The 26,691-nt window shown below is 41.1% G+C and overlaps 1 protein-coding gene across 1 annotated transcript in view; it reads right to left on the reverse strand.

Annotated features, from left to right (window-relative positions):
- tead1b (TEA domain family member 1b) overlaps positions 1-25,977 on the reverse strand; it is a 58,917-nt gene extending 32,940 nt beyond the window's left edge. Inside the window, exons 1-3 of the mRNA XM_080431229.1 lie at positions 25,795-25,977; positions 25,203-25,338; positions 9,037-9,289 (exon numbers count right to left, since the gene is read on the reverse strand). Coding sequence (XP_080287355.1) covers positions 9,037-9,238 — 202 coding nt within the window. The 5' untranslated portion in view covers positions 9,239-9,289; positions 25,203-25,338; positions 25,795-25,977. The remainder of the gene's footprint in view (positions 1-9,036; positions 9,290-25,202; positions 25,339-25,794) is intronic.
- Positions 25,978-26,691: the final 714 nt, after the last annotated feature.

Genomic DNA, 26,691 nt, shown 5'->3' on the forward strand with positions numbered 1-26,691 from the left:
TAAACAACTGTCTGCGCATCTAATACAGTGCTGTCTGCTGGGAGGGAAGATCACATCCACCATATAGTCTCATGTGGTCACTGGTCAGGATCACATACTCCCTAGTTTCATGTGGTCACTGGTCAGACCCACCATCTTAACTCATCAATTCTAGTAACGGAGGGTCTGAATCACAAGTCAGCATATCCATGTTTTGCCAGAGAAAACTACAGGTATGCCTCTGATTGGCTGGACTGTGATGCTAGTCCATGGTTGGTCTAAGGAGGTCTGTGGTGGGTCAATTCATATAAACAATTCTTAGGTGGCGGTCCTTATCCACTTTTCAATAGTTTTGCCACAGACATTGGTATCCAATTGTCTGGTTAATGTGAGACTACTGTACATACCCCCATTTAAAGGCATGTGCACGCACACACGCACACACACACACACACACACACACACACACACACACACACACACACACACACACACACACACACACACACACACACACACACACACACACACACACACACACACACACAGTATCATTGTATAATAAATTCCCTGGTGTTAATTGGCCAGTGGTTCTGACCTTCAGAAAGTGGCCAGTTATTAGGCTTTGCAAAGTCTACTGATGCACTTCCATAACTCAATTGAATGGAAGTAAAGGAAGAGACCTCACTGTTGTTTAGACTTCAAGTTGATTAATGAATACAAGACGCATTAAATGACCTAAAAAAGAAGAAAAAAACACTATTGATAAATTAATTAACTGCTCTTTAAAAATCCATCATTTTCTGTCTCTGGACACTGAAAGAAATCAATACTTAACTTGAAATGACCGTATTGAGCTGGATAAAAGGCTTTATTGCAGTGGTTGGGTCAGAAGTGGTTGAGATAATGTATTTGCAGAACAATGGGGGACTAAAGGTGACATGTTCTCTCAAAACCTTACAAGACATCAGAAAGTAGCAGGTCACTAACCTGAGCCTTCCTGGAGACAGAGAGCATTACAGCAGCCAACCTCTGTTGAACTGTGCTCATGTTCAGACAAGGGTTAGGAGGTAAAGGCAGCCTCTTTATCACTCAGCAGGTCCTGCTTTGTCCCCGGTCTACCTTTGTCAGGGAAGACTACGGCTGAAGCCCGCTGCTCCTTCCAGCTCTATGCAACACACTCACAGGGGACCAATTCACGCAGCCAGCCCTTGTCTGAATCACTCTATCAATTAGGAGCCACTGAGTTTATCATCACTACATTACTGCCTAAGCTGGCCTGGTCATTGTGTTGAGGTGTGTCTCTCAGGAGAGAGAGAGGGTGGGGTGGGTGGGGGGGGGCGAAAACGACAAAACAAACGACCGTGGTGTGGAGCTACAGTTGGACAGGCCGGCGTACTAATCTGAGAGGATGGCTGTAATTATGAGTCCCCTGAGGAACTGGCTGTGGAGCGAGACCATGTGTGAACATGACGGTGACAGGCGGCAAGGTACAGCCCCCTCCTTTCCCCACAACAAGGTAAGGCACAGAGTCAAATCAATATTTTCAATCTCTCAGGATCAATTTGGCATCTGGGAACAAGGGACGAAGTGTTAGCACTGACCAATGTGTATAAATGAGAAGTCAAACTTTGTGATCGTGATGTGCTCACTTTCTCTAGAATGAGAGGTACACCATAGTGTCTTGCCTAGAAGAATGGAATTCAGCCGTGGCCAGTTTAACAATCCAAAATAGTAATGTCCCTTCCAGCCTATAGTGAAAACAACTATGTTGCAGTAACAGCATGATAAATACAGCCAATGTGCTCTGCTATATCATAACAATCTATGTTATGACATGGCCCACATTCCATTCATACCAAGAGCAATGAACTTAAAGGACCCTTGGGCCAGACTACAATGTGTTGAGTATTCATGATGAAGAAATAATCTTCAGATGGCTATATGTGTGCCTCCTATCTCCTATATGTTCGGAGTTTGAGAGCCAGTCACTTTTCCATGACCGATAGAGGAATAGAAGACATCAACACTCAAACTGCAGTGTAGTGTCAGAAGAGCACTAGATGACAGAATAATGCAGTCATTCAGAAACCATTCTCACACTGATTATACAAAATGGTTCCATCAGCGCAAAATGATCTCATCAGTGTAAAAGTGTTTCATCAATAGATGGTGTCCTCCTCGGTACGAAACGGACAATTTCTCGAACAGAGCACATAAGTGACACTGCATCTTTAAGAAGCCCAGAGTTCCACTGTGTTTTAGTCAAACAAAAGCAGCCAATTGGGACTGTGCAACCTGAAACCAGAAGCTGTGCACTGAGGGCCTCACACAGACCTCAAGAGCTGGGACACACCCCATAAACTCCTGATTCAGGCAGAGAATTATGCCCTGCTATCCAACCGGCCCATGCAAACAGCTCTGCAAAACAAAACAAAAACGTTTATAAAGTGTGGTCAAATCACGAAGGCATAGATTGATAAATTTTTTTGTTCATTTTGTAGCCTTTTTCCTATTCTACAAGGCTATGCTAGAAATAGATACATTAATGATTAGACACTGGTTTTAGACACTAGAAACCCAGCAAGTCACTGTTGAATTTAAAATCCAACATTTGGAACACAGCAGACAGTCAAAGAATAAAATAATCTGTAAAAGTCACGTTTACTTTCACAACAGCTACAGTGCTGCATGTTTTAGCTTAAAGGAGTATTTCAATTTTCCGTGAACATACAGTATGTTGACAGTTTTAATCAAAACATTTTCACCACTTAAAGGGATGATAGTCTGGATTCTGCATGAACTCTGTTGCACTAGAAAATAGAAATGCACTAAAGAAATCCAGAGAGAGAAGACTAAAATCCAAACCAATGCAGATAACTTTGCATCGTGAAACGTTCCACAGCGCTCAATTCAAAACAGTGGGAATGGTTAAAATGTTGAAATATTTTTAATTGTACTTGATCTCATTGTACAGTACAGACTTTCTGAAGAGAATATGAAATCATGATGTATTATTTTCTCATCTAATGTGGCGACAGCAGTAAGCCGACCAATGCCAATGGCATTTCATCACAGCTTGGTCAACAAGTAACAACAACATGAGCAGCCATGCGTGGCATGAGCCCCCTGATAGCCTTGGGCTGTGGTTAAAGCAGCGTGCAAGCTGGACATGGAATCTCAGACAACTAAGTGACAGCATGTCAAGCTTGGTCATATTGCTCAGAATGACCATATTCACACAGCAGCCATTTTGCACTTACATCATACTTGAGGGGTGGGGTGACATTCTATGACATAAGAGCAAAATGGCCGCTGTGTGAATAGGGTTAATAGGGTCACTAGCAAAGTGAAACATGTTGCTAGACCCTCAAACAGTGCCCCCAAGCAGACGCCTGTCAAATAATATGCTCTGCACATCACACATAATGCTGCTGCTCAGCAAAAGTTATGCAAATGTTTTAATTCATTTCTTCAACAATCTCACAGGTGTCAAGACACTGAAGATAATTCAGTCACTGTTACGGAGGGGCAGAATCGAGATCTCAAATTGTTTACTGTGCCACCTGGATGATTTTGTCACCTGTACTCCAATACAAGCTCCTTGACTAGGCTTATTAGACACATGTTCCTCGCCTCCGTGTATTGCCCGGGGTACAAAACAACAGGTGCTGACAAGCCCCAGTAGGACTGTCAGCAAAGAGCTTTGTTTAAGGTGACAGCATAAAGACCACATGAAATACGTGCCCTCCTCGAATTTTACACGCTGAGCTGTCATGTGCCTTTAAGCCCTTAATAATGCATCAGTGCAGTGTCTTTGAAAGGCAACCTCAATTAAAAAGAAACAAACACGTAAAGGCTTTGTCTCCAGTACAAAATAAAGCATTCAGGAAGTTGGAAAAAAACGATTTGAGACTAGAAAATAGAAAGGAAAGTATCATTGCAATAGTGACCCATGATGACAAAATTACTATATTATCACAGCAGATTTTTTTTACCCATATTCAGCATGACCCCTCCCAACATTCCATCACCAATCCTGTTTATGTGGAGTGAACGTGTGAGTTCCTTTTAGTGAAAAAAAGTGGAAGTGGAAACATGTCTGTTACACTACCAGTGTTACACAGGCACAATGACATAATGGCCGAGGAACAAATAAGGGATTATTCTGGAGGAGTGCAATGTGTCTCCTACACTGAAGTTCCTCACTCCATTCTGAGTGAATGCAGGTAACTCGGGGAGCCTGAGCTGATCCCAGAATTCCTCATTATCCACCCAGCAGGGAAGCTCAAGTCCGCTCGCTCTGTCTCAGAGCATACTCTGCCCAGCAAGATGAGCCCAGAGCTGGGCCACCGAGGGCAAGCCAGGTCTCCTCATTATAACTAACTCATCCTTGGCATCCCTGCAAACCAAGTGCCACTTAGTTCCCACAGGAGGGGTCTAGTCTGGATCACTGATGAGATGGCAGAGCAAACAGCAGAGTAGTAATAGGAAAGCTTTACATAAACGCATGGCTTCCCCTGTGTAATCTGTAGCTATGGATAGCAGTTTGGTGTGCACTTTGTGAACCAAACAGCAATGTAGTGTTAATGTGCTAACATGAGTTTAGCAGCTTGAGGTGAGCTGTGATTGGCGTAGCAGAATCAGCTGAGCTGTATGGTTCGCTGTGATTGGTCAACTTTTGTGGAGACATGCAGATGGTCGACTTTTGTAGGGACATGCATAAATACAGTACATACAGACCAACCCTGTTCTGGACGGCTGACCCTCTGATACTACACCGGCTGAACCTTCGGCACAGCACCAGATACGTGATGAGATTGAAATGCACGGACAGTGGACAGCACCCTGTCTCCTGCATGCAGGCATCCTATGAAGTGGATGGAACAGCCAACTGGGGATAGTCTGATTCAGGACGTGCAATTAATAATTTTCGGACACTGGATGCATTGTGGTTATTGTTGACAAGAAGCAAAGCAGAGCCAGGCACACAGAGAACACCACCATATTCCACATGCTGATTCATGAGTCACTCAATATTTATTTTATATGATGGATATTTAGAATGCTTTATGACTGCCTTAGTGCTTTATCCATAGCAGTGTAAAGTGTGAGCCTGTATACATACACATTGGCGGTGGTTCAGGTTGAGGGGAGTTTCCCCATTTACTGTGAAGCACTAAAGTGCTGATATAAATGTAATCCATTAATATTAATGTTATTATTATTAGATATGTGCCCCAGTGAGCGCCCCCCTTCTAGTGTATATAACAAACTATTAAAGCATATTTACTCAATATGACTACAGTGCTGAACTAATTGCAATGAAATGCAAGGAATTGTAATTACATGAAATGAAAAGGAAAAATAACAAAAACATTCTTTTTAGGTGTTAAAATGTCTCGGCAGATTTGTTAGTCTGCAGAACAAAGAAGATAAGAACAAAGGTGGGGGAAGAAAATGTCACCCAGCCTGCAGGGCAGGTGCAAATATACAACACACTGAATAAACATACAATTTGAATAAAGCGTGTCATTCCACATATCAACCCTATTTCTGGGATAAATGGATGCAGCCTTGCACAGCAGGTGAATTCTGTAAGTGCAGAGTCTTAAGGCCCTCGGCCAGGGGCCTCTACTCCGTTTCCCCTGTGCATTATGATACACTGATTGTAGCCTCAGTAAACCCAAGGGCCCTGGCAAAGCCTGGGTAAAGCATACTATGCAGCTGTTGTGTTTTCCATCCCAGTTACAATTAAGTCTCTCAAAATGGGCACGGTGCCAGCCACCACCTCAGTCTCAGTAGATCAGAAAATACTTCAGGTAAACACCACAATAAGCTAAGAACCAGAAATTAGACATTGTTTTGTACCTCTAGACAGTTGCTATAGAGACTGTTGCTAATTAACTGCGCGCTGCCCCAGGGTAACAAAGGGCTTAAGGGCACTCAGGATAGCTTCTCTATGGATGGAACACTGTGCTCTCCAGAGGGTCTCTCGGCTACAAAAAAAATACCTCTGTCTCCGTCCACCCTCCTTTCATCTCAGATGCCATGAGAGGTTTTGTGTGTTGTCTATCTGTGACAGTAATAATCCCCATGGACCTTCAGCCTCACCATGGTCAGGCAACCCTCTTAAAAGACAAATCACTGCCATGTTTTAGACAAATCAATGCCTTGTATCAGCATCAAGGACCACTTCATGGGTTTCAAATTATCCCTGATTTTTTTATTCCTGGTATTCTGGAGAGAACTGCTGTTAGCAAGGAGTGTACAGCGCTCCCTTCTAGCTTTCTAAGATGGCAATCTAAGGCATGCGGCAAAGGACATGGTTTAAGAAAAAACATTGCATTTGATGGAAAATGCACAATGGAAAATAATGTGTTATTATTATATATTATTGTTATTATACTACTATTATTATTACTATTGTTATTATTGTTGTTGTTGTTGTTTTTTTGTAACAATGCAACAGGCATTCTATACAGTAGAAGCCCCACTAGGAAGGCAGGTGTGAGATTCCTGAGGGAGATGAAGATGCCTGCTTGTGAGATTCCTCTTGGCTCTCCTGTCAGACATGGTGTCTCCTATGAGGCAATGTCAGCAGCAGCACTGTTTACCTGGCCGCAGGTCCCCAACACCTGCCACACCAGTGGTTATACATACACTTGGATAGTTTTAATGTTATGTTCCTTGAATACTCTATATTTCACACAAGATGTATTCACACTTGCTCTGACACATAAAATGAGACAATTATGACTGAATTGAGCATTTAGCAAAAAAGCATCGCAAGATCAATTCATTCGAATGAAATACAGCCCAATTTGTGTTTAAGAAAGCCCCACATCGCGTTTAATGCTTCATTGGCTTTGGAGAGTGTGTCACAGTTCACGCTATGATGAGTTTGGCACTAGGACCCAGCGACAGCTGCAGTGCTGAGCAACTAGCCCCTGCCCCCCCCCCCCAAAAAAATATAAATAAATAAATAAATACTAATTTACAAGACCAATTTCAATCTGTTCCCAACCTCACAGTCCCACCAAACTTTCTGCTGTAATTTCAAATAGGACTGCAGCTAAATAATGTACAGTATCTTTTAAAAAATCTGCAGAATCTCTCATCGTCTTTAAAAAGCTCTATAAAGGTTTAGCACTGACATTGCTCAACTCTGTTTAATTAGGAGGAAATGAATAGCAATCACACTTTGCCGTGTCATCATGGTTATACGTAGATCAGTTTTCACACTTAAAATGCTCTGCTCTGCTGGCACCAAGCATTTATTTCCCTACTAGTGGACAACGGGAAGCACCAGTGTTGAGTACTGTGCTTCTGGTGGGTAAATATGCAACCGGATACCCAGCACATCTGGTAGGACAGACCTCTGCTCAATCCCTCTGCTCTCCGGCACACACAAGATTCATTCAAAATCCCCCAACAATAAAAACTGAACAGGATAGCAGAAAACACAACACTTTGTGTTAAATCACTCACCTAGCCACTCAAATTGTTGATACTTGAAATGTTACAAAGAAGGTTTTTTGATACATAGCTGTTCTTAAAATATGTTCCCAAGAAATAAATACATGGCATCCATCAGTAGCCTACTGCATTCTCTGGCATGAACACTGTAAGCAGCTTTTTTTTGGTAGATCCATTGCTTATCCTTGAAGTGCGTATTCCTTCTGTTAATGCATCATTTTCATTCTAGCTAACATTGGTGTTTTTGTGCTCACACAGACAACAGATAAATTGTTCCTAATGGATCATGATGCAGCTTGTTGCTGCAGTAATTTCTAACCATGATAGTTTGCTTTCTTACAATAATTAGATCCATTGGAATATCTCATTTGATGGGGACAGTAGCCTAAGGACCAGCTCTTTTGCAGTGCCTTGCAGTGCATCTGGAATCACACTACATCATTGTGTAGCACACATTACAGTGCTCAGTATCCATTAAACTTAGAAATTACACTCACAAAGTTCAATAAACACTGAGGATTATTAAGCTTAGTTCAGGTCAAAGAGTCGAAACGTGACGAAAACCGGTTTATTTAATACCGCGATGTATACCTCGTTGTACGACGGTGTTGCACGCTGAACATAACCAACCTACAAGAGGTCGAGGAGGATGTCCGGCATTTCAAAAGTGAGTCTTGCACTGTAATGTGAATCGTTCAACAAAAAAAAACTCTCCAGGAAAACCTATTTGTCATGCCCTAATCCAGAGCAGAGGGGCTGTGACTCAGTTGCTTTGGCGCTCACAGCCTGTATTGAGAGGAGGAGAGGAAGGCAAGGAGATTAGGAGGGAAGCAAAGGAGACGAAGAGGCAGCGGGGAGTGGTCTGTGCGGCTGGTCACCTCTTTGTAGTGGCAGCTGAGGGGCTTCACTGCAACTCTTCACAATTTACATTTTGTTTGGCTGGAGGGGGGTCACATGACAGCTGCGAGTGAACACCCTGAGGGGGGCTTTCTGCTTTCACTTGACACTGACAGGCTGTGAGAGAGTCCAACACGGCAGAAAGAAAATATTCCCTCTTTCCATGACATCACCCAGCCAGGAATGGGGGAAGTGGAGGAAGGGGCGGGGGGGCACAGCTGGTGGCAGCCGCAGTACCATCTGCTACTGGCTAATAGTTGACAACGCTTTACTTATAGACTCTTACTACTGCAGAGTAAGAGGTCTGGACGTAATGACCCCCGACCACAGAGAAAAGAGTGTCTGGCTGGCCACTTCTTGATGGGCAGTCTCACATGGGCCTTACTTTGGTTGACACACATTTTCAATTCATAATTATTTTGTTTTTGTTTACCACATTAACCCTGCCGTCCCTACTTTGGGCATGTCATTATATGCATTATAATTCAAAAGTCTAATTTTAGCAGATCTACAAGCCTACAACGTGACGTGATGTGCCACATTGTAAGCTTGTAGAGCGGCTATTCTCAAATAGCTGATGTACTGTACACAATGGGGCTTAAGGGGTTAAGCACATTATGGCCAGTGGCACACAAATGAATACAGAATAGAGATGAACAACACGCCAGGCCTAACACTTACCATACATCTTTCCCTCGTCAGACAGGATGATTTTCCTGCGGCCACAAGGAGGGTAGATGGCCAAGGCCTCCTGGAAGCTCTGCTCAATGTCAGGGCTCCACACCCCTTCCGCATCACTGTCCATTGGCTTGTCGGCAGAGTCACTCATCCTCTCCATGTCCTCGGCCGGGCTCTCGCTACCACTCCAGCTGCTGGGATCCATGGTGGCGGCTGGGCTCTCCAAGCCGAAGCCTGGAGCAGGCTAGGGGGAGACCTGGAATTCCCAGTAAACAAACACGAGCCACCAGTCACTCTCCACACCAGGGCTGCACACACACATCTGCCTCCGAGTAAACAACGTACACACAGCTGCTGCTGCTACGCACCCAACTGACAGCACAATATGAACGGTGCGAAGCAACAAAAAAAGTGTTTGCCAAATATGTCGCCGAGTTGATTTACCAAGGATGTTAGAGCTTCAAACAATGGTAATCAACCTAGCCTCCTTCATGGATGGCAACACCTTCTTTACAGAACTGCAGTAAGAAACTAATACAGTGTCATTCATAGAAGCATCGACTTAATTAGAGAATGTTCCCTTCTTTTAAATAAAATAATGAAATGTCTGCAAACTAAACAAGACTAAAGTAGCATGCTTAATTGTTTTTCCACAAATGATGGTTGGCACAATATTAAATGTGAATAATGTTAGTAAACTAATTTTCTGCATGTGAAGTAGCTGGCCACTGCCCACTAGGATAGAAAGACTGAGGCTTGATTTATACTTGGTTGTGTGCCGTGTACACGTCAAAAATAGCAGATCTACATGCTCCTTGTGACACATTGTGAGCTTGTAGATTTTTGGTGCGCAACCAAGTATAAATTAGACATAATGGTGACCTTTACAAAGATGAAAACACAATGACAACTAGGCTACTATGTACAGTACATAATGTGGTCCTCATTGGTAGCCTATCCGTCTGTGTTTAGTTGTCATTACGCTGGCAAATCTGTTACAGTTGTTTGCCTGAATTGTTATGTGGGAAATGTTCTTCTTTCTCCATAGCTCTTATTTTTCGTTCTCATTTTTGAAGTTATTTTCTGGCAGACAAAAAGATCCTCAAAGCCAAAAGGATTTGTCTAAGGAACAGGACTGTTTCGTTTTATTTGCTTTCCTGTCATTAAGGCCTGATCAAAACGGTTTTGCTTTGGTCAGCCCTCTCGGTACAAACAAACTTAATTATAATTAATTTATTATGGTGGTTATTATTATTATTACTACTACACATTCCTTTTATCAAGATTCTGTAGAGCAACATAATACGACACCACCAAATTATATGCTGGTCAAAACAAAATACTACAAATCACACCAGTTGGGAAAAAAAAACGTAATACACTAATAGTACACACTAATTACAGAATCCCAGATTTTTGTCTTTAACTGAAATCTCCTATTGAAATTTCACTTGAGTTTTGTCTCTCTCCACACACTCCAGATTCTAGAGATCAAATTCAAGCAGCACAAGTTGGTGAGAAGTGGGACTAGTAGCATATGTTTCTTCTAGCATGTCGGTTCATGAGGGGGAAAGGGGGGATGGGACCAAGCTGTTGGAAAAAAGAAAAAAAAAACTCCCAGAGAGAGGAGAGCGCTTTTACTGAATTCCGTTTTTGTGTGCTGACTGCTGACACTGCAGAACTAACTCACAAACTGATGAGGCGGGGGGAAAATTCTCATTTCAACCACTAAATGGCTGGGACTCTCTCTTTTCTAGATGTGCTCCCCTCGTCCCAACTGAATAATGAACTACACTGGTAATCACTTCCAGCTTGCACTTCACTAGCATGTTGTGAGAATGATTTCTAAAGACAAAAATTGTTCCTTCAAGTCAAAACATTAGAATTTGTATGAATTTAGGGGGCTTCTAAAACTGGTTTATGTAAGTCAAAGTGATTAAAAAAAAAAAAAAAAGTGTCCCAAGTCCCAAAAGTTTCCCATAATCTGTTAGTTCAAAGAGGGATTTCCCCCAAAACTAAAACTAAAACATTACTCATAGGATGGATAGTCCATGCACTATCAGAGTTAAAGTAATTATTATTCTGGTAGTGTGTACCCAGGGGCATGACAGTGTGATGTCATGTTTATACAATCCTTTTTGGCACGTTCTTTCAGATATATTTTCACAGCTATCACTTCATGCATCACCACCACATAATTTAAAGATGAATCCATATTGTGGACATTTTCAGAAAACTATAGATTAGCCATGGAATAATACATGCTTTTAAACTTTTGTCAAGAGCACAGTGTACCTTGGACATTCTTTACGTTTTCATCAAGCCAGGCCAGGCTGGTTTCTTGTGCACTGATATTTTGCCTTCTCTTTCACAGGTGGATTCCTCACACGTCACACATGGAAATGAATACTGTTACTGTGAAGCATGTAATAAATTATTGAACCCTTTGCTCCACCCCTGTCCCATCTGAGAAGAAAACAGGCAGTAGGCACTGCCACTGCAACATATAACTACTAACTACAGTCAATCCTTTCCTTACAGTATTGTAACAGTTATTCTATTAATAAGGGCTATAGTTAAGGAACAGTTATACTTGTATTATAATACAAGGGGCCCCTAGAAGAAAGACAACAACCCCAGCTTGAGAAAGTCAATGGAGTCTGCATGTCTGAGAGGACAGAGAACCCCTGGCTGATTCATCAAAACCCAAATTGTCCTCTCTCTTTCTTCAACACTCATTAATCTGAGGGAGAGGAACAGTGATATCCACCCCAATGTAATCACATGGATTTCAGAGACAGAAGAAGGGAGTTAGTACAGCCATATTTAGTGGAAACATCTACATGTACTGTACAGGTACAGTAAGACTACTGTAAGATCCCTTAAATATCCATATGCATGACAGACATCTTACTGTCATTCGCAATAATATTTTTTTGAGTAAATAAAGGTCTTGTTACTGTAAATATCACTTCCATATGAAAGGTTTAGGAAATGCAATGGACATAATCTCACACTGGCTGATAGTAATCATTGCTACAGAGCGTTCGTTTGGTCACAGGGGTCTCTCAAGCTCTTTAGTAAACAGAATATAGTACATTTTCAGGTAGGTGACAAACTTTAAGCCTATCAGGAGAGAGCACTGTGGAGAGGAATTAATTGGCATAACGACTTTTGGGGAAAAAAGGGTGAGAAAAAAAAGTTGGCTACTCTAAATTAAACAAGACCAGGAGACCTGGTTCTGCCAGACCCAGAATAAGTACTTTATAAGATCAGAGCACTACGTCACGGCTAAGCCGGACTTCACATGACGTGTCAGCCTGTGTCTATGCCCATGTATGGACGAAAGGGGGACAGACTTTTTTGGCTGGGGCCGGAGGACAAAGTGACCATGCCCATGTATGGACGAAACAGGTACAAAGCCTCATGTAAGCCCGACCCCTTGGGTCTGGCAAATAAACAAGAAATGACGTAGTCATATATATCAGCTCGCAACAAGCTAAACCCTTTAAAAAGTACTAATAATATATATATTAAACTTGTTTTTGGGTGATAAAACAGACGGCATGATCACTGAATCCTCATAATAGTGTTCCCAAGCCGGTCCGGGTTCTGTTTACCGTTCAGTCAGATCCGATCATTTCCCAAGGCCAGCCAATGAGGAAAAAGGGACGAGAAAGTGACGACTAGTTGCAGGGTCTGAACACTGATCAGCTCTTCAGAGCTGATAATAAAACATTTAATCAAAAAAAGAGCTTTGCTCCGACAAACATTTACTAAGCACAAAAAAATACAGTACGTCAAGGCAAAACAATTTGGCCGAAATGTTGATTTATATATGCCAATATGTGAAGTGACTGTTAGAGCGTCACCCTGAGGCCAATTTGAAAAATGTGGTGTGGAGGTTCTCCCTGGCCTACTGGGAGTGTGCGTGCAAAGTTTCAGTCCAGCTGTGCCAGAGATTAGCTGTTCAGACACACAGACAGACGGGGGCGAAAACGTAATCTCCGCCTTCCGGACATTCTGGCCTGGTGGAGATAATTATCGTACTAGTATAATAGCGAAGGACAGTCAAGTAGTATGGGTTTCATTCCTCAACAAGGCTACACATTTACTAGTATTTTAATGACATTGACATGATGACATGACATTTACAGAACCCAATACAGGGATTTGAAAGACTTTTATTATACTACTGTTTAAAATGTTCAAACTATTACTATTATTATGTTCAACTAAATATACTATTCAAATATGTACACACTATATGAATGTGCATAAGGAAGGTCACACATTTGTAAGACACAATGCCTGCACCAATTCGCTCTATGTGGGTCATGGGTGTTTTCTCCTCCATGGGTAGACGTGTCCGTAGAGAGAATCATTATCATCCCATCATAGAAGCTGCCACTAAGCACCACCGCCTACAGTACCTCCTTAATTCCTTTCACTTATTTTCCCAGATTCCACACTGTCAAAACTACAACGTTGTTCAGAAAATGTCAAATTATCACCAGTCCAATGTGGGACATTTTGGGATAGCGTGTGTGTGTGCGTGTGTGCGTGTGTGCGTGTGTGTGTGTGTGTGTGTGTGTGTGTGTGTGTGTGTGTGTGTGTGTGTGCGTGGATGCAGTGAGTGCATGTGTGCTTGTGTGTGTTCTCCGTTACCGATACTTATCAATGTGTGTGATTGACTTAATTTAAACTATTAACGACTTTCATACAGGCATCCCTATTTTGGGCATGTCATTACGGGTGAAAAAAATTACAAAAACATAAAATAAAATAAAGGAAAACAGAACAATAAATAAATACATTTTTGTCAATGTCTACAAGCTCAAAATGCATTGCGTAGCAACATGGTGTGAGCTTGTAGATCAGCTATTTTCGCTATTCATTGTATGATGAAGTATAGGGTGGTTAATGTAATAACCACATTAATTCAATTTCGTTCTGGTTTAGTCAAGAACGACATAACAGGCATGAGTAGCACAGTCACAATGATTCCTCCAACTCTCTTGGACACATTGTTTCCTTTGCATGGCAGGGCATCAACCAGATGCTGTTGTGTGAGGTGTAAAGAACCCAGCAGAGTTTCCTATTGAGTCTCCGTCTCTTGGTGCCTCAGAATCTGAGGACTAATTATGACTGCCAGAGGAAGCTATGAATGTCACCTGTAGATACACTAGCTGCTGACAGATAATTGCATACTCCTGTCTTTGCAGTGTGTGCACCGTGGAAATGGCCCTATTTGTGCGATTGGAGGGGGGGGGGTGCAGTGCTTAGCCTGCGCTGCAACAAGTGAATGCAGTAGCCGGGAAGGGTGGTACACAGCAAAATGAGAGCGTACAAATTTAGCATTACATGGCTACAGTTGTACACTCTCTGAGTTACAAAGGGATAAAATAACACTGAGAATTTGACTGTGTACAGTAGCTGTAACATGACATTTATGGGAGATAACACTTATGGTAAGATTACATAAACCGCACAGCAAGCTGGAATCGAGCTCCTTAAATTAATCAAACCCATTTCACTGACTGAGCAAGGTAATGAAATAGCAGATGAGAGGTTTCAAATGCAATTTTCCACGTGGAGTTCTTTTGTGCCGTTATCTCAAAAGGTGCAATAATGATTCTGTGAATGACTTTTGGGGGCCTTACTACTTAAGGCCTATACTACTTAAGGCCATGTTGTGGAAAACTATAATTACTATGTGATTACAAAAGTGTTTTGTGTTGTGAAGACGTACTGTATTCGGGCCTTTTCTTAACTACTGCATTCCACTTAATGTTTGAGCAATATGTAACCAATTATGCACACTGACAATGGCAGACATTACAAATTTAATTTACAGTTTTGGTCATTAAAAGTATTAATTATGTCTGGAATACCATGCCCATGAAAGAATGATGAGCAGGACACATCTTAGTGCGAGGTCCTTCAGATACAAGGAATAATCCAAAATGTGTGAATGTAAAATGTATACATATTCTTTGAATTCCATTCATTTATACAGTATTAGTTTTCACAGCAAAGTTCAGGACATCCCGCCACCATCACATCAACCGACATAAAAAGGTTAAAGTAAATTCCAAAAGGAAGTGGTGTCTTATTTTGATTAATTTGATTGCAAAAATAGTGGGAAAAGTCTAATAGCTATTTTCCTTATTTTTGGTACTGTATTTACAAAACAACAAAAATTGTCAAATTCCTTGAATGATATATTTTCGATACAAATGTTCAAAGATCATTATTTAATGTATGCCCTGAAATCCTGAATAAACAAAACTGTGAAGGGAAAAATAAGTTTTAATTTTTCAAACGGACTAGCTACTTTAGAAAGCTTACTAATTCCCCCCTATGTTATTGGCAATAGCTTAGTATTTACGTACAGTATTTCATGCCTTTTTAAACCAGCAGGCTGGTGTGTGTACGTCTGATATCATCACACTCAAACCTGAGGCCTGGATCCCCCCCCATACGGCAACAGGCCACACATGCATCAATCTCTGTTTGCCAGTGAACAGGATTGATTTACAGAAGCTGTCAAACTAACTCTTTCTACCTGCCTCAGACTCAGAAACAGGTGGAAAAAAGCGAGTGAGTGAGTAATAATGTATATATATATATATTTCATACGGATTGTTAAGCTCTAATCCGTAACTATGTTTATTGATATTTACAGTTGAGTATTAAGAATGAATCTCAGTGAGTGAGTGGGTGAGTGAGGTGAGTGAGTGAGTGGGTGAGTGAGTGAGTGGGTGAGTGAGTGAGTGAGTGGGTGTGTGAGTGAATGGGTGTGTGAGCGAGCAAGTATAAATATCATACGTATTGTTATGCTCTAATCCGTAACTATGTTTATTAATATTTACAGATGAGTATTGAGAGTCTGACGCAAATTGGGTGAGCTCAGATTGACTGGGCTAGGAACTGTTATAATGGTTGACCAGTTTCAGGTCGGAAGGATTCAGTGTGTGACACACAGAGACTGAGTTACACTGTGGAATACAGAAACTCGTAGGGCACTATACCATGGGAATGTGGCACGCCAGTGGGAGGATTTTCTGGGAATACTCACTGGCCACACAGACAATAACGACCCTTTCCCCCCTAACCAGCTTAGTTTAGTCGTTCGTCCACGTGAGCGCTCAAACGAGAGCAAACTGATGGCAACAGCGTAGGGCTTGGCAGTATATTGATATTGTCTGGGATTTTTGATATTGTAATATCGACATATGGCATAAGTGTCGCCTTGTCCTGGTCTTAAAGGCTGCATTACAGAAGAGTGATTCAGTTTTCTGAACTTACCCGACTGAATAAATATTTTATATAAGCACCAGTAGTCATCCCCACCGTAGCGATAGAGGTATTAGGTCAGAAATATAATGCCATTTGATTTTGTCCTCTACACTCAGACCTACAACAGTGTCGCAAACAAGGACCGGGGCTAGCCGGAAGTCAATGAAGAATGTCGTTCCGAGTTTGGAGAGACAGGTGCCCGGGGTGCCAGCACAGCCATGAGAAGGTGGTACTGTAGGCGCTAACCATTGCCTTATATCTGCATTTGAAATGCCAGGTGACGTTTATGAACAACTGAAGTGCTAGAGTAGGAACAACTCAAGGAGTTAGCTGGTTGGGCTTAGTTAGCAATACCAGAAGCATTGGGTCGTAGCATAAACACGTGTACAGTCAATGCAGAATGCTCAAACGCCCCAGACAACGAGAGCTAAATCGTTAAATAATAGTAGCACCTGGGATTCTGAATTGACCCTAACAGTATGTTATTTTCTGTCAAGATGAAACTGATAAATAATTGCTCACAAAACCAAAGAAGCAGGTGTCACCAACGTGACCAAGTGGCATTTTAAAAGGACTTCCACTATGGATGTCAGTCGTAAAATTAGCTGTCAATTTTTAAGATAGGAAGTCCCCATTATTCTCTCCTGTTCTCACACCTCATCCTGTCATACAGGGACACGAGCGAGAAAAAGTCATTAAAAGGCATGTGCTTCAATCAGACTGTCCTGATGTGCCGCAAGTAACAGCACACAACACAGCGATGGCATCCACGCCTCAAATATTAGCTTGCTGTCTCTATTTGAGCAAGTTTCACACAGCCATGTCCTTGGGCCCACCCCGAACTAATTTTATTGGTGGAGATCTATTCTGCACACTACTTTGCGCCCATTCTGGGAATACAGCTATTTTGATTGTCCTTACCTTTATTAAAGAGTGAAATAAATTCGATGTTCAAATGGTATCGTGGACCAACAATACAGCTTCTCAGACTTTGATGATTGCAGAAACCATCATCAAACGGTATAGTGAGACCCTTGATACTTCATATTTATATTTCAGGATGATTCAAACAGTCAAACAATATAGTGAGACCCTCATCTATTGGTTGTTTTTTACTGAAGGCTATAGGTCTCATATTTAAGGCATGTCTATGCACACTGTGAATTTGTGCATGCGTATGGAAGAAATATCTAAGGGTGTGTGTGTGTGTGTGCGTGTGTGCGTGTGTGCGTGTGTGCGTGCGTGCGTGCGTGCGTGCGTGCGTGCGTGCGTGCGTGCGTGCGTGCGTGCGTGCGTGCGTTTGGGCTAGTCTCATTACGCCAAGCAACGCTACATATCTGAACAGTTTCACGCACTATTTCGTCAGAACGAGTGTGGTGTTCGACAACAGAAGTTCTATAAAATAAAATAAAAAGAGGTTAGCCATACATACATGACATATCTGACGAAAGCTTAAAGAATATCTTCCTTTCAGAAATATGCAGTGCATTCCAGACTGACTGCATACACCCATGTCACCGTGGTCTGCAGAGAAAGCGGCACACATAAAGCTCAGGAAATTAAAGCTGTAAATAAAGGTCCGTCAGATAAAAGATCTCCTGACAGTTATGAGAGCAGAGCCGGCTGAGAGCTGGCCGCTGGCTCAGGCAGGACACGTGCGGATGAGCATGAAAAAAATAAAACAAATCACAGGGATGAGCATGAAGGCCACCATTTCATCACTGTCTGGCAGAAACCTTGTATCTCCATATTCCATCTTTTTGTTTTGTCATACATTTATGTACGTAATAGTGCTTGTAGATCTGCTATTTGCACTATTTTAAAAGATTTTGAAAACTTGGAAGATTCTCGCTTAAAACAGGGAGGCCAAATGGTTAAAGCCTCATTATGTAACTTTTTTTTAATGAATAAAATGTAATTTTGTCCAATCTGTATGGTAGTCTAATCTAATTTATACAATGTCAGCACTTGCACAGGAAACTGGGTTCAAATCCGGGGTAGAAGAGGAAAGTTACATAGTGCTGCTTTAAGTCTGTCTGTGGTTTTTATAAATATGTATTTGATGAAAAGTATCAGCAAGACCTTGTGACTACATAATAATTACGTTGGATCCATCAGAACATAGGTTCTTTCTTTCCATTTCTTGAAAAGTAACGGTTTTGGACATACAAGGTTTCTACACAACTGCGACGATTTGCATTTGGCTCTGCCAATCCACACTGACTCTCCTCTTCACTTCTCGCCTGCCCTCTGGTCTTCCACACTGCACTTCTACACTGCTTTCTTTCTCCTCTCCGATCGTCTATATTTACAGTCACTTTCTTTTGTACGACTCCTACATGCCTGATAGGATTTCCATCAGCAGAGTCAGTAGCACAAATGTCAAATGCATTTCTTTAGAAAACATTATGTAGGGTTTAGCAGACCGGATAGTGCGTCACTGTGTCAACCACACAATTGGAATATCCCCGGTTCAATTCCTCCTGGACACCTCTGTTAAGTCTTTCCCCATTTCTGTCCTCGCTAAATTTCCTGTCTATCCACACTTTCCTGTCTAAAAACAAGTTAATAAATGACAAGAAATTATCTTAAAAAGAAAATAAATGATTGTTTATTATAATAATTCTTTATTAATTAAGACCAGATGTGACACTTTGTACTGTCTGTACCTAAGAAGATGCAAAGTTACTTGATAGAAAACTATTTGGGTTGTAATTGCATGACCATTAAGTCACAGACGTCACATGACCTGAGACGCTACTGTAACTCTAGACGGCTTGTTTATTGAACAGACGTGGTGATATGAAAATATCCTCAATTATTTGTGAGTAATTGCTGGACCTTACAATTAGTTCTAGCAGTAATTCATTTTAACTATATCAAGGTTTTACCTATTCATGTGCCAATCGCAAACACACACAGTTAGCAATTTGTGATTGGTTTGAGGATCCTTATTTGGAATTATTTGACATACATCATAGACTAGCAGCAGAGATCATTCACACAGTAGCCTACATCAGTTCCTTGCTCTAATAATTTTATAGGGAATAGGGGGGTCAGTCAGTGAAATCAAACCCTCAGTGGCTTCTTGCACACGAGGACTTCAAATTCGAGAAAGAAAGAAAACTATTCTTAACCATCTCTGTCTGAGTCGTTAGCCTGATCTAGACTTCCAAAATAAACAGCCAAATATGTTTTGCACACAGTTGGAGCAACAAAACAGTTTAGAAGATGTAATGATTTTACACACTGAACACACTGAACCTGTAAACACACTATTTCGATACATAGAACTAAGTTAGGAAAAGAGCCCTGTATTGCTGTACCCCAGCTAGTGTCCAACCTAATTCACTGGGCACAGTAGTCTGCATACTAATGTTTGGAGCTAACCTTCAGTCTATTAGTGCCTCAGCTGAATCCAGGGCAGCTTCAGGGCAAAGAGAAGCTGTGTGATCTGTGTCGACCATGATAACAATACAGCAGCCATTGATGAAAAGCCTAGTGGGGATTTATTACAAGCAAGCAATAGGGAATACGGTGCCAGAGAGCCTGGATAGCCCACATTTGAATACAGGCCACAAATTATAAACAGTTTCAGTAAATGAAGTGACTGAATGTCTTTGTTCCATGGGCGTACATCTTCCCTTCGCTAGTGGGAAGCTGCACACTCTAAACCACTACCGCTACCACGCTAGCACTGGGAAAGGAAGTTGTTGAAGCCTGGATTTCCTGCTTTGACTGTGGCCAAGAGTGCAAATGTTTAAAGTGGTTTCAGAGACTGACTCATCTAATGATTCAAGGATTAGATGTTGCTTTTCATAAATGTCTGATCATTTTAATGGTCTCTTTGTCCTCATAACAATTAGGGGATGAAAAAAGTGAGAGACAGAGAGTGCATGCTGCTTTGCTGCAATAACCCACATCTTGACATGTAAATAATGGTTGATAGTAACATTTCTGTGTATATTATTTTAGTTTCTTGACTGAGGTTGCCTTATGTTATGAATTATGAGCCTATAAAGCTGATTCAGGGGTTTTCATTACTGTATTATTTCAAATGATCCAACAACCACTGAAATATTCTGCTTTCTATAAATCTTAGCAGCAGCTGAATGACTTCAATGAATGTGGTAAGATCACTGGCTTCTTTAAAAGGAAGAGATAAAAGTTGATATAGTTCAAGCAAAAATGTTATATACTCATACTAAGTCTATTTACTATTATTATACATATACAGAGAAAAGTGGTATCGCACTTGTTAAGCTGGTTGACAAGGCCAAAGTGCACTCAGTAGCTGGCAGTCATTTTATGGCTGCAGCACTGAAGCAGATTTACTTAGATGACGTCAGTGGCTTTGAGCCAGCTTTTCCTTTTTGGTGGCATTCTGCACTGGCCTCACCGGGGCCTTACTCAAACTGCTGAGCAGCAGACCATACTCAAAAATTCCCTTTCTAGACTAGAGTTTACCTCAGGGCACGTACAAGCCTGGAAGCCTGCAGGAGTCTCCTCCTTTGAGCATGCTTTGACCACGAAAACCGCTGTTGTCGTTTTGTTCTGCTTGTGCCACTGCAAAATGTCTCATCTAATTAAAAAAATAATGACCCTGTGTGCACACCAAATGACAGAACACAGATCTTTTATGAATATCTCAATTTCGTCCGTCCGATTACATCATGGAATACATTATGCATTAATATATTCCCACAGGGAATTTCACAGACACTTACCACACAGGAAATAGAATATATTCATGCAAGTATAATTGTACTTTAATCAACCAAAGCTTTTATTTCTAACATCTGTTTCACGTCCATAAAGAATGCAACAAATCTGAACATGGAGAACAAAACAAAACGCGGAGATGTCTTGATAAAAAACAAGACTAGGATAGAACTAAAGTGCAACATTCTAGGGTAGGAAACATCCTACGGCAACAATAAAGCCAAAGACCAGTCTATTTCTGGAGTCTGTTCCTTCAACTGTTGCAGTTTTTAGGTGGGTAAATTATATTAGTGCTAAAAGTTTTTTTTTCCTCTATAAAGATAGATTGGTTTCACACCAAGTACTATAACTATAACGATATAACTCAAGTGGATGGCAGAGTTCACACCACAACTATAACAAAGACAATGGTGAACGATATAGTTATAGTCAAATCCCCACACAAAGACTGCCCTCAGGAGGTTATCCAATGTGTAAATGTATAGGATTCCCCTGCTCTTGCAAAACCAAAGATGATACATTATTGTTTTCTTTCACCTGTTGCAAGGAGTAGAGTACATGTGCCTTTGACTTCAGGAGGGACATATTGTCGCAGTCGGGCAGAAACCTTGTGAAAATATCAGATGTACAAGCTCACAACGCATCACAATGCGTTGTGAGCTTGTAGATCAGATTTGTATCTTCACCTTTAATGAAAAATAGGGACACCAAGTAGAAAGTCTATCTGTGAGTTTTATAAATAAATTAAACCCATGTAAAAAGTATTAACAAGAGCTTGTGACTAAATAATAACACTGGATCCATTGGAATACAGGTTATTTTTCCCATTTCCTGAAAAGTAACGCTTTTGGACGTACAAGGTTTCCACCCTAGAGCGATGTTATCCTTCAAAAGTAAAGCCAATGTGGCACACTGTCGCACACACAACCTGTATCTTTATCTCTCCTTCTCTTGCCTCTCACACTCTAATCTGTGTGCTATGTATACAAAATCAACAGTATGCTACTTAACGTCATGATAATATCATTGGCTGTAGGCTTATACAATGTCTTGTCAAGTAATAGTTTGGACTTCTTTGACAGAAGAACTCATTTATTAATATATCAGTCTGGGTCATTTTAGAAGCAGAGCTATTCTAAGATAGAAATAGGTTTAGGGCCCTGATATTGCTGGTAAATGTAATAATGACACCTTTGTATGTTCTAAGATAAATATATAACAGTAATTTCAAAGACAATTTCACAAAAGCAACCAAGGACGCACACAGACACCGGTTAGTGCAAGGATCTCCTAAGTTGACAACTTAATTCATATTATACTTGTCTGTCTGCTTATAATGTCAGAGACATAGATCTGATCTGAAGCATACAAGCGCAATATGGTGCTATGGTCACACCAGTCCGTTTCTGACAAAAACGTAGCACAGATTGTGCAGGTACTACGTGTGTGCAGCTGATAAGCACAGTTTGATCTGTGTGTCATAAAATCTGAAGAAATCCCTTATATTTTCCTCTATACACACAGTCATGTGTATATAGTCACGAGTTCAAAAACAGCACAGTTTGACTTTTGCAAGTAAGCAACACTAATGCCTAATTGATGCTCTGTTGTACGATGGTATCGTACACTGAAAATAAATAGCATCTAAAAGGCTCACAACACATCGCATCCCTGACGCGTTGTGAGCTTGCAGATCGTGTATTGTACGCAGCACCGTTGCATGACAAAGTATAAATCAGACTTAAATGTGGACAGTTGAAGGAATGACAATGGGTGTCTCTTTGCTCCCAGAAGTAACCCAATCCACTGAGTGCCTCAACGATGCACATTATGCTGGCCAGATTTCTCAAACTAGACATTTTTCTACACCCATACTCCCCAAGAAGGGACAAAAAATGTCAACTACAAAAATGCGTACATATGCACTTGAATACTTAGTATTGTAGAGAATCTTTCAGTATACCTGTAAATAATCATGCTTTGACAATCTAAAAGCCCACAATTCCCTATGTTTCAGATAGATACACATCTAAATCCGCTTGAATTCTTTAGGTTAATATGATATTTTGTTTTCATAAGATTGAGACAAAGATTGGTACTACTACAGGCTTATCATAAATAAATAGGTATAGTTGGGGGTGGGGTTATGAAAACCAACATCTTATCCTACTTTCTAAAATTACATAAAGAAACAATGTTACATTATATGATCAGTGAATCTAATAGAATGTACTGGTTAATTTGAGTAGTTTATGTATTTTGCAGTGATTGGAACATAAAAAGATTAGGAAAATTGCACTTATGATTAGCTAATATATAATCCCTGTTGCTGTAATAACGTTATAAGTAGAGTGGATATTCAATAGGGTCAACTCAAGCAAAGACATTCTATTATATTACATGAAAATGTTCTGCAGGCCACAGTCCAATAGGTCCACTAGTTGCATAATCTGAGACAAAGCATCTATTGCTACCCCTAATTTAGTTTCACTCCAGCAAGCAGATTTAATTCACAATAGTGTGATATGTCTGTGGTAAAGTGTGACTTGAGTCAATCTGTTTAATGTAAATAATAATACCAGTGTTTGAGGAATCACTGAAAGGTGCCATCTCGTTCAATCATATTACATTTTGCCACAGTGAAATTCAAGACAATAATTAACTGCAGGAAGCAGTGAGCTACTGTATATAGCGGCGGTCTTCAGCAGGGGGCCCAATGGGGTCCTCAGAGTTACTACAGGAGGGCCGCCAAATCTGTGTGTGATAGGATTTTTTTTTTTTACATTAACCACTTGAACCCTAGCATCCCTATTCTGAGGAGAACTTTAGCCAAAAAATAGCAGATCTACAAGCTCACAACGCCTCGCACTGCGAGGCGTTGTGAGCTTGTAGATCTGCTATTCATCTCTCTCTCGGCTAGGGGGTCCTTGACCTAAAAAACGTTGAGGACCCCTGGTATAGAGGAACAATATTTTCAGAGTATATACTAGGCTACTCCACAGCAGAGAGCTGGTCCTGACTAAGTCTCTTTCCCAACCAGATGGAAAGAGTGGGAAACCCTATTGGTATAGCAACCACCAACCTGCATTTTAGTAATGATGAGTGGGTTTTGTAGAAGTACCCAACTGGAATGAAGCATTTCCACATAATGTTATATCACTCAGCTGTGCCTGGCTAGTGAGACTGAACACTGTCACTAATTAAATTATTTGCTTGTATTGAACTCCTCTTGAAAACTGACTGATGAAAAATCCCTCAGATTATTAGACTGACCTACTACAGCTAACTTAAGGGGGTTTAATTTTCTGGGCTAAAGATTTTAATAAATTAAGGAACTGCAACAGATTGCTATGAAATCCAGAAGCAACTTGAAATAATACAGGCAACAACTAATTTGATTCTCACTTATCAAAGACCCGACAGACTAGAGCAGCCAGCCACACATGCAGACACAATCATTAGAAAATAATCGGGGTAACTGTGAAAGTCTTTTTGATTTTATTTTTTTCCTCCAAGATTTTATTTTTTTTGATTTTATGCCTTTATCTTAAAAATAAAAAAATAAAAAGTGAAAGTCTTTGTGACAGCGATGACTTCCTATGTTCAGGATCCAGGATCCTTCAGTTTTAGCTGAGCAGGCAGATCCAGAGAAAGGCGGATATGGGAAACATGAAAGGAAGCTCAAGCAAAATACTGTTAAAATAAAATAAAATAGGCGCGTCAATATCTAATTTAATAGCCTACTGGACCAGGACTGACCAGATCATCTTCAACTAGACTCAACGCCGCCTGCCTGGCTCCTCCAAGTGCATTGTATAGCCTACTTTCTAGTTGCAACATTGTAACGTTTATAGTTCTATTGTTTTTAAACCACCCCATGATCACTCCAAACCCGTGTAGCTGCTGCTCTGTTTAGTTAAAACTGACTTGGTTTATTTAACCAGACATTAGGGGGTGTTGTAAACCAAACGCCACCCATTTCACTGTAAAGCATAAACAATAATAAAGGAGTTTGGGTTAATAATAATAACCTTTCTTGACTGGGGGAATCGATTTTGTAGCGAAAAACACAGATCACACAGCAATTGGCATTCCAGTACCTATACATGCGACGAATAACAACAACAAAAGCATTGTATACTCACACAAAGTTCGATGACGATTTAAAAAAAAGATGCACCGTCAAACGTGGTGGAGCAACAAGTCTTTCAACACAATGTTTTTGCAGGGCTCCGAAAAAAATGCTCCAGTGAAACCTCCAACTCCCGGTGGTTGATCCAACTATGGAGAAGAAAACACCACGGTTTTTATCCGTCATCTTGTCCAAAATTGCCATTCGGTATAATAGTTCACGTTTTTAATATCTCCTGAGCACAGATCATAGTCATATGGCTCCTGGCACAGGACTTATACTGCATTATAATAGGGATCGGGGTCGGGCTTCTTCTAAAAAATGTCAAAAATGTCAAAGATTTTTTCGTGCTATGTCAATGCAATAGGGCTCCAACACTGAGTGGACAAAGTGCACCCTGTTGCAACAGCGACAAGGATCGCCCATCCATCTCACCGCTAGAAATACTTCAAATATGTCACATAGTGGGTTAAACTGTACACACAACACACATTTGTATTTTGATCATCACAATTCTCCAGTATTTCGAGAGAATAAACTATAACCCCCTCACTGAGAGAAGTCTGCGATCATTTTTGCATATCATTAACTACATAGAAACTTACCTCAAAACACCTCCCGTTATTGATATTTATGGAGAAAAAAAAATCTCATTGCTTTATTTCTGATGTGTTATTATCATTATTAATATTAATAATATTATTATTATTTTGTAAACTGTGTTAAAGTTTTCTGGGCCAGCCAGGATAAAGGTATTGTACGTGAATCGCTGATCGCACTGACAGAGATGCGAAGAATGCTCGGAATGAGGAGCAGGAATGAAATGAACGCAGGGAGCGAGTTTGCATCGGGGCGGAGCGACGGTGGCGTCATCCCGGACTCAAAGCCTCGATTCATCGTAGCCGTAGAAAATAGCAGATCTTGTAAGTCTGCTATTCTAGCTGCACGACACCGTCGCACGACGGAGCGTAGGTTACAGGCGCTCAGTCAGTCAGCCAGCCAGCCTTCATGGCAGAGCACAGGGGCGAGGAGGGCCCATGGTAACCGAAACTCTCGCCCCAAAGCACACTCGCCCGCCCCATGCGGTTCTTGTACATTCGTTTTACTGAGGTTAAGGTTAACAATAAGTTTAGGGCTAGCCATAGTTTTACTGAGGTTGAATTTAGGAATAATGTTCGGTTTTGGCACCGTTTTACTCAGGTTGTGTTCAGAAATAAAGTTAGGTTTAGGCATAACTTTACTGAGGTTACGTTTAGGAAGGCTAGGTTTAGTGCATAGTTTTACTGAGGTTACGTTTAGGAATACCTGATGGCATGGCGACCGTTCCGAGGTCGCCGGATTTGCCCGGGGTGAGAGCCTGTTTTGGGGCGAGTGTTCTTGTATTCGGGCCCGCACCACCGCCACCACTACCACACACAAAAATACATCTCCAGTAGCCTATGACCTCAGAGGACACGCTGAGTTTAAATGGTACTTTGATCAAGTAAAACCTCACTTTCAAA

Source organism: Gymnoscopelus braueri (assembly GCF_963280865.1).
Source record: "Gymnoscopelus braueri genome assembly, chromosome: 1".
Lineage (NCBI taxonomy): Eukaryota > Metazoa > Chordata > Actinopteri > Myctophiformes > Myctophidae > Gymnoscopelus > Gymnoscopelus braueri.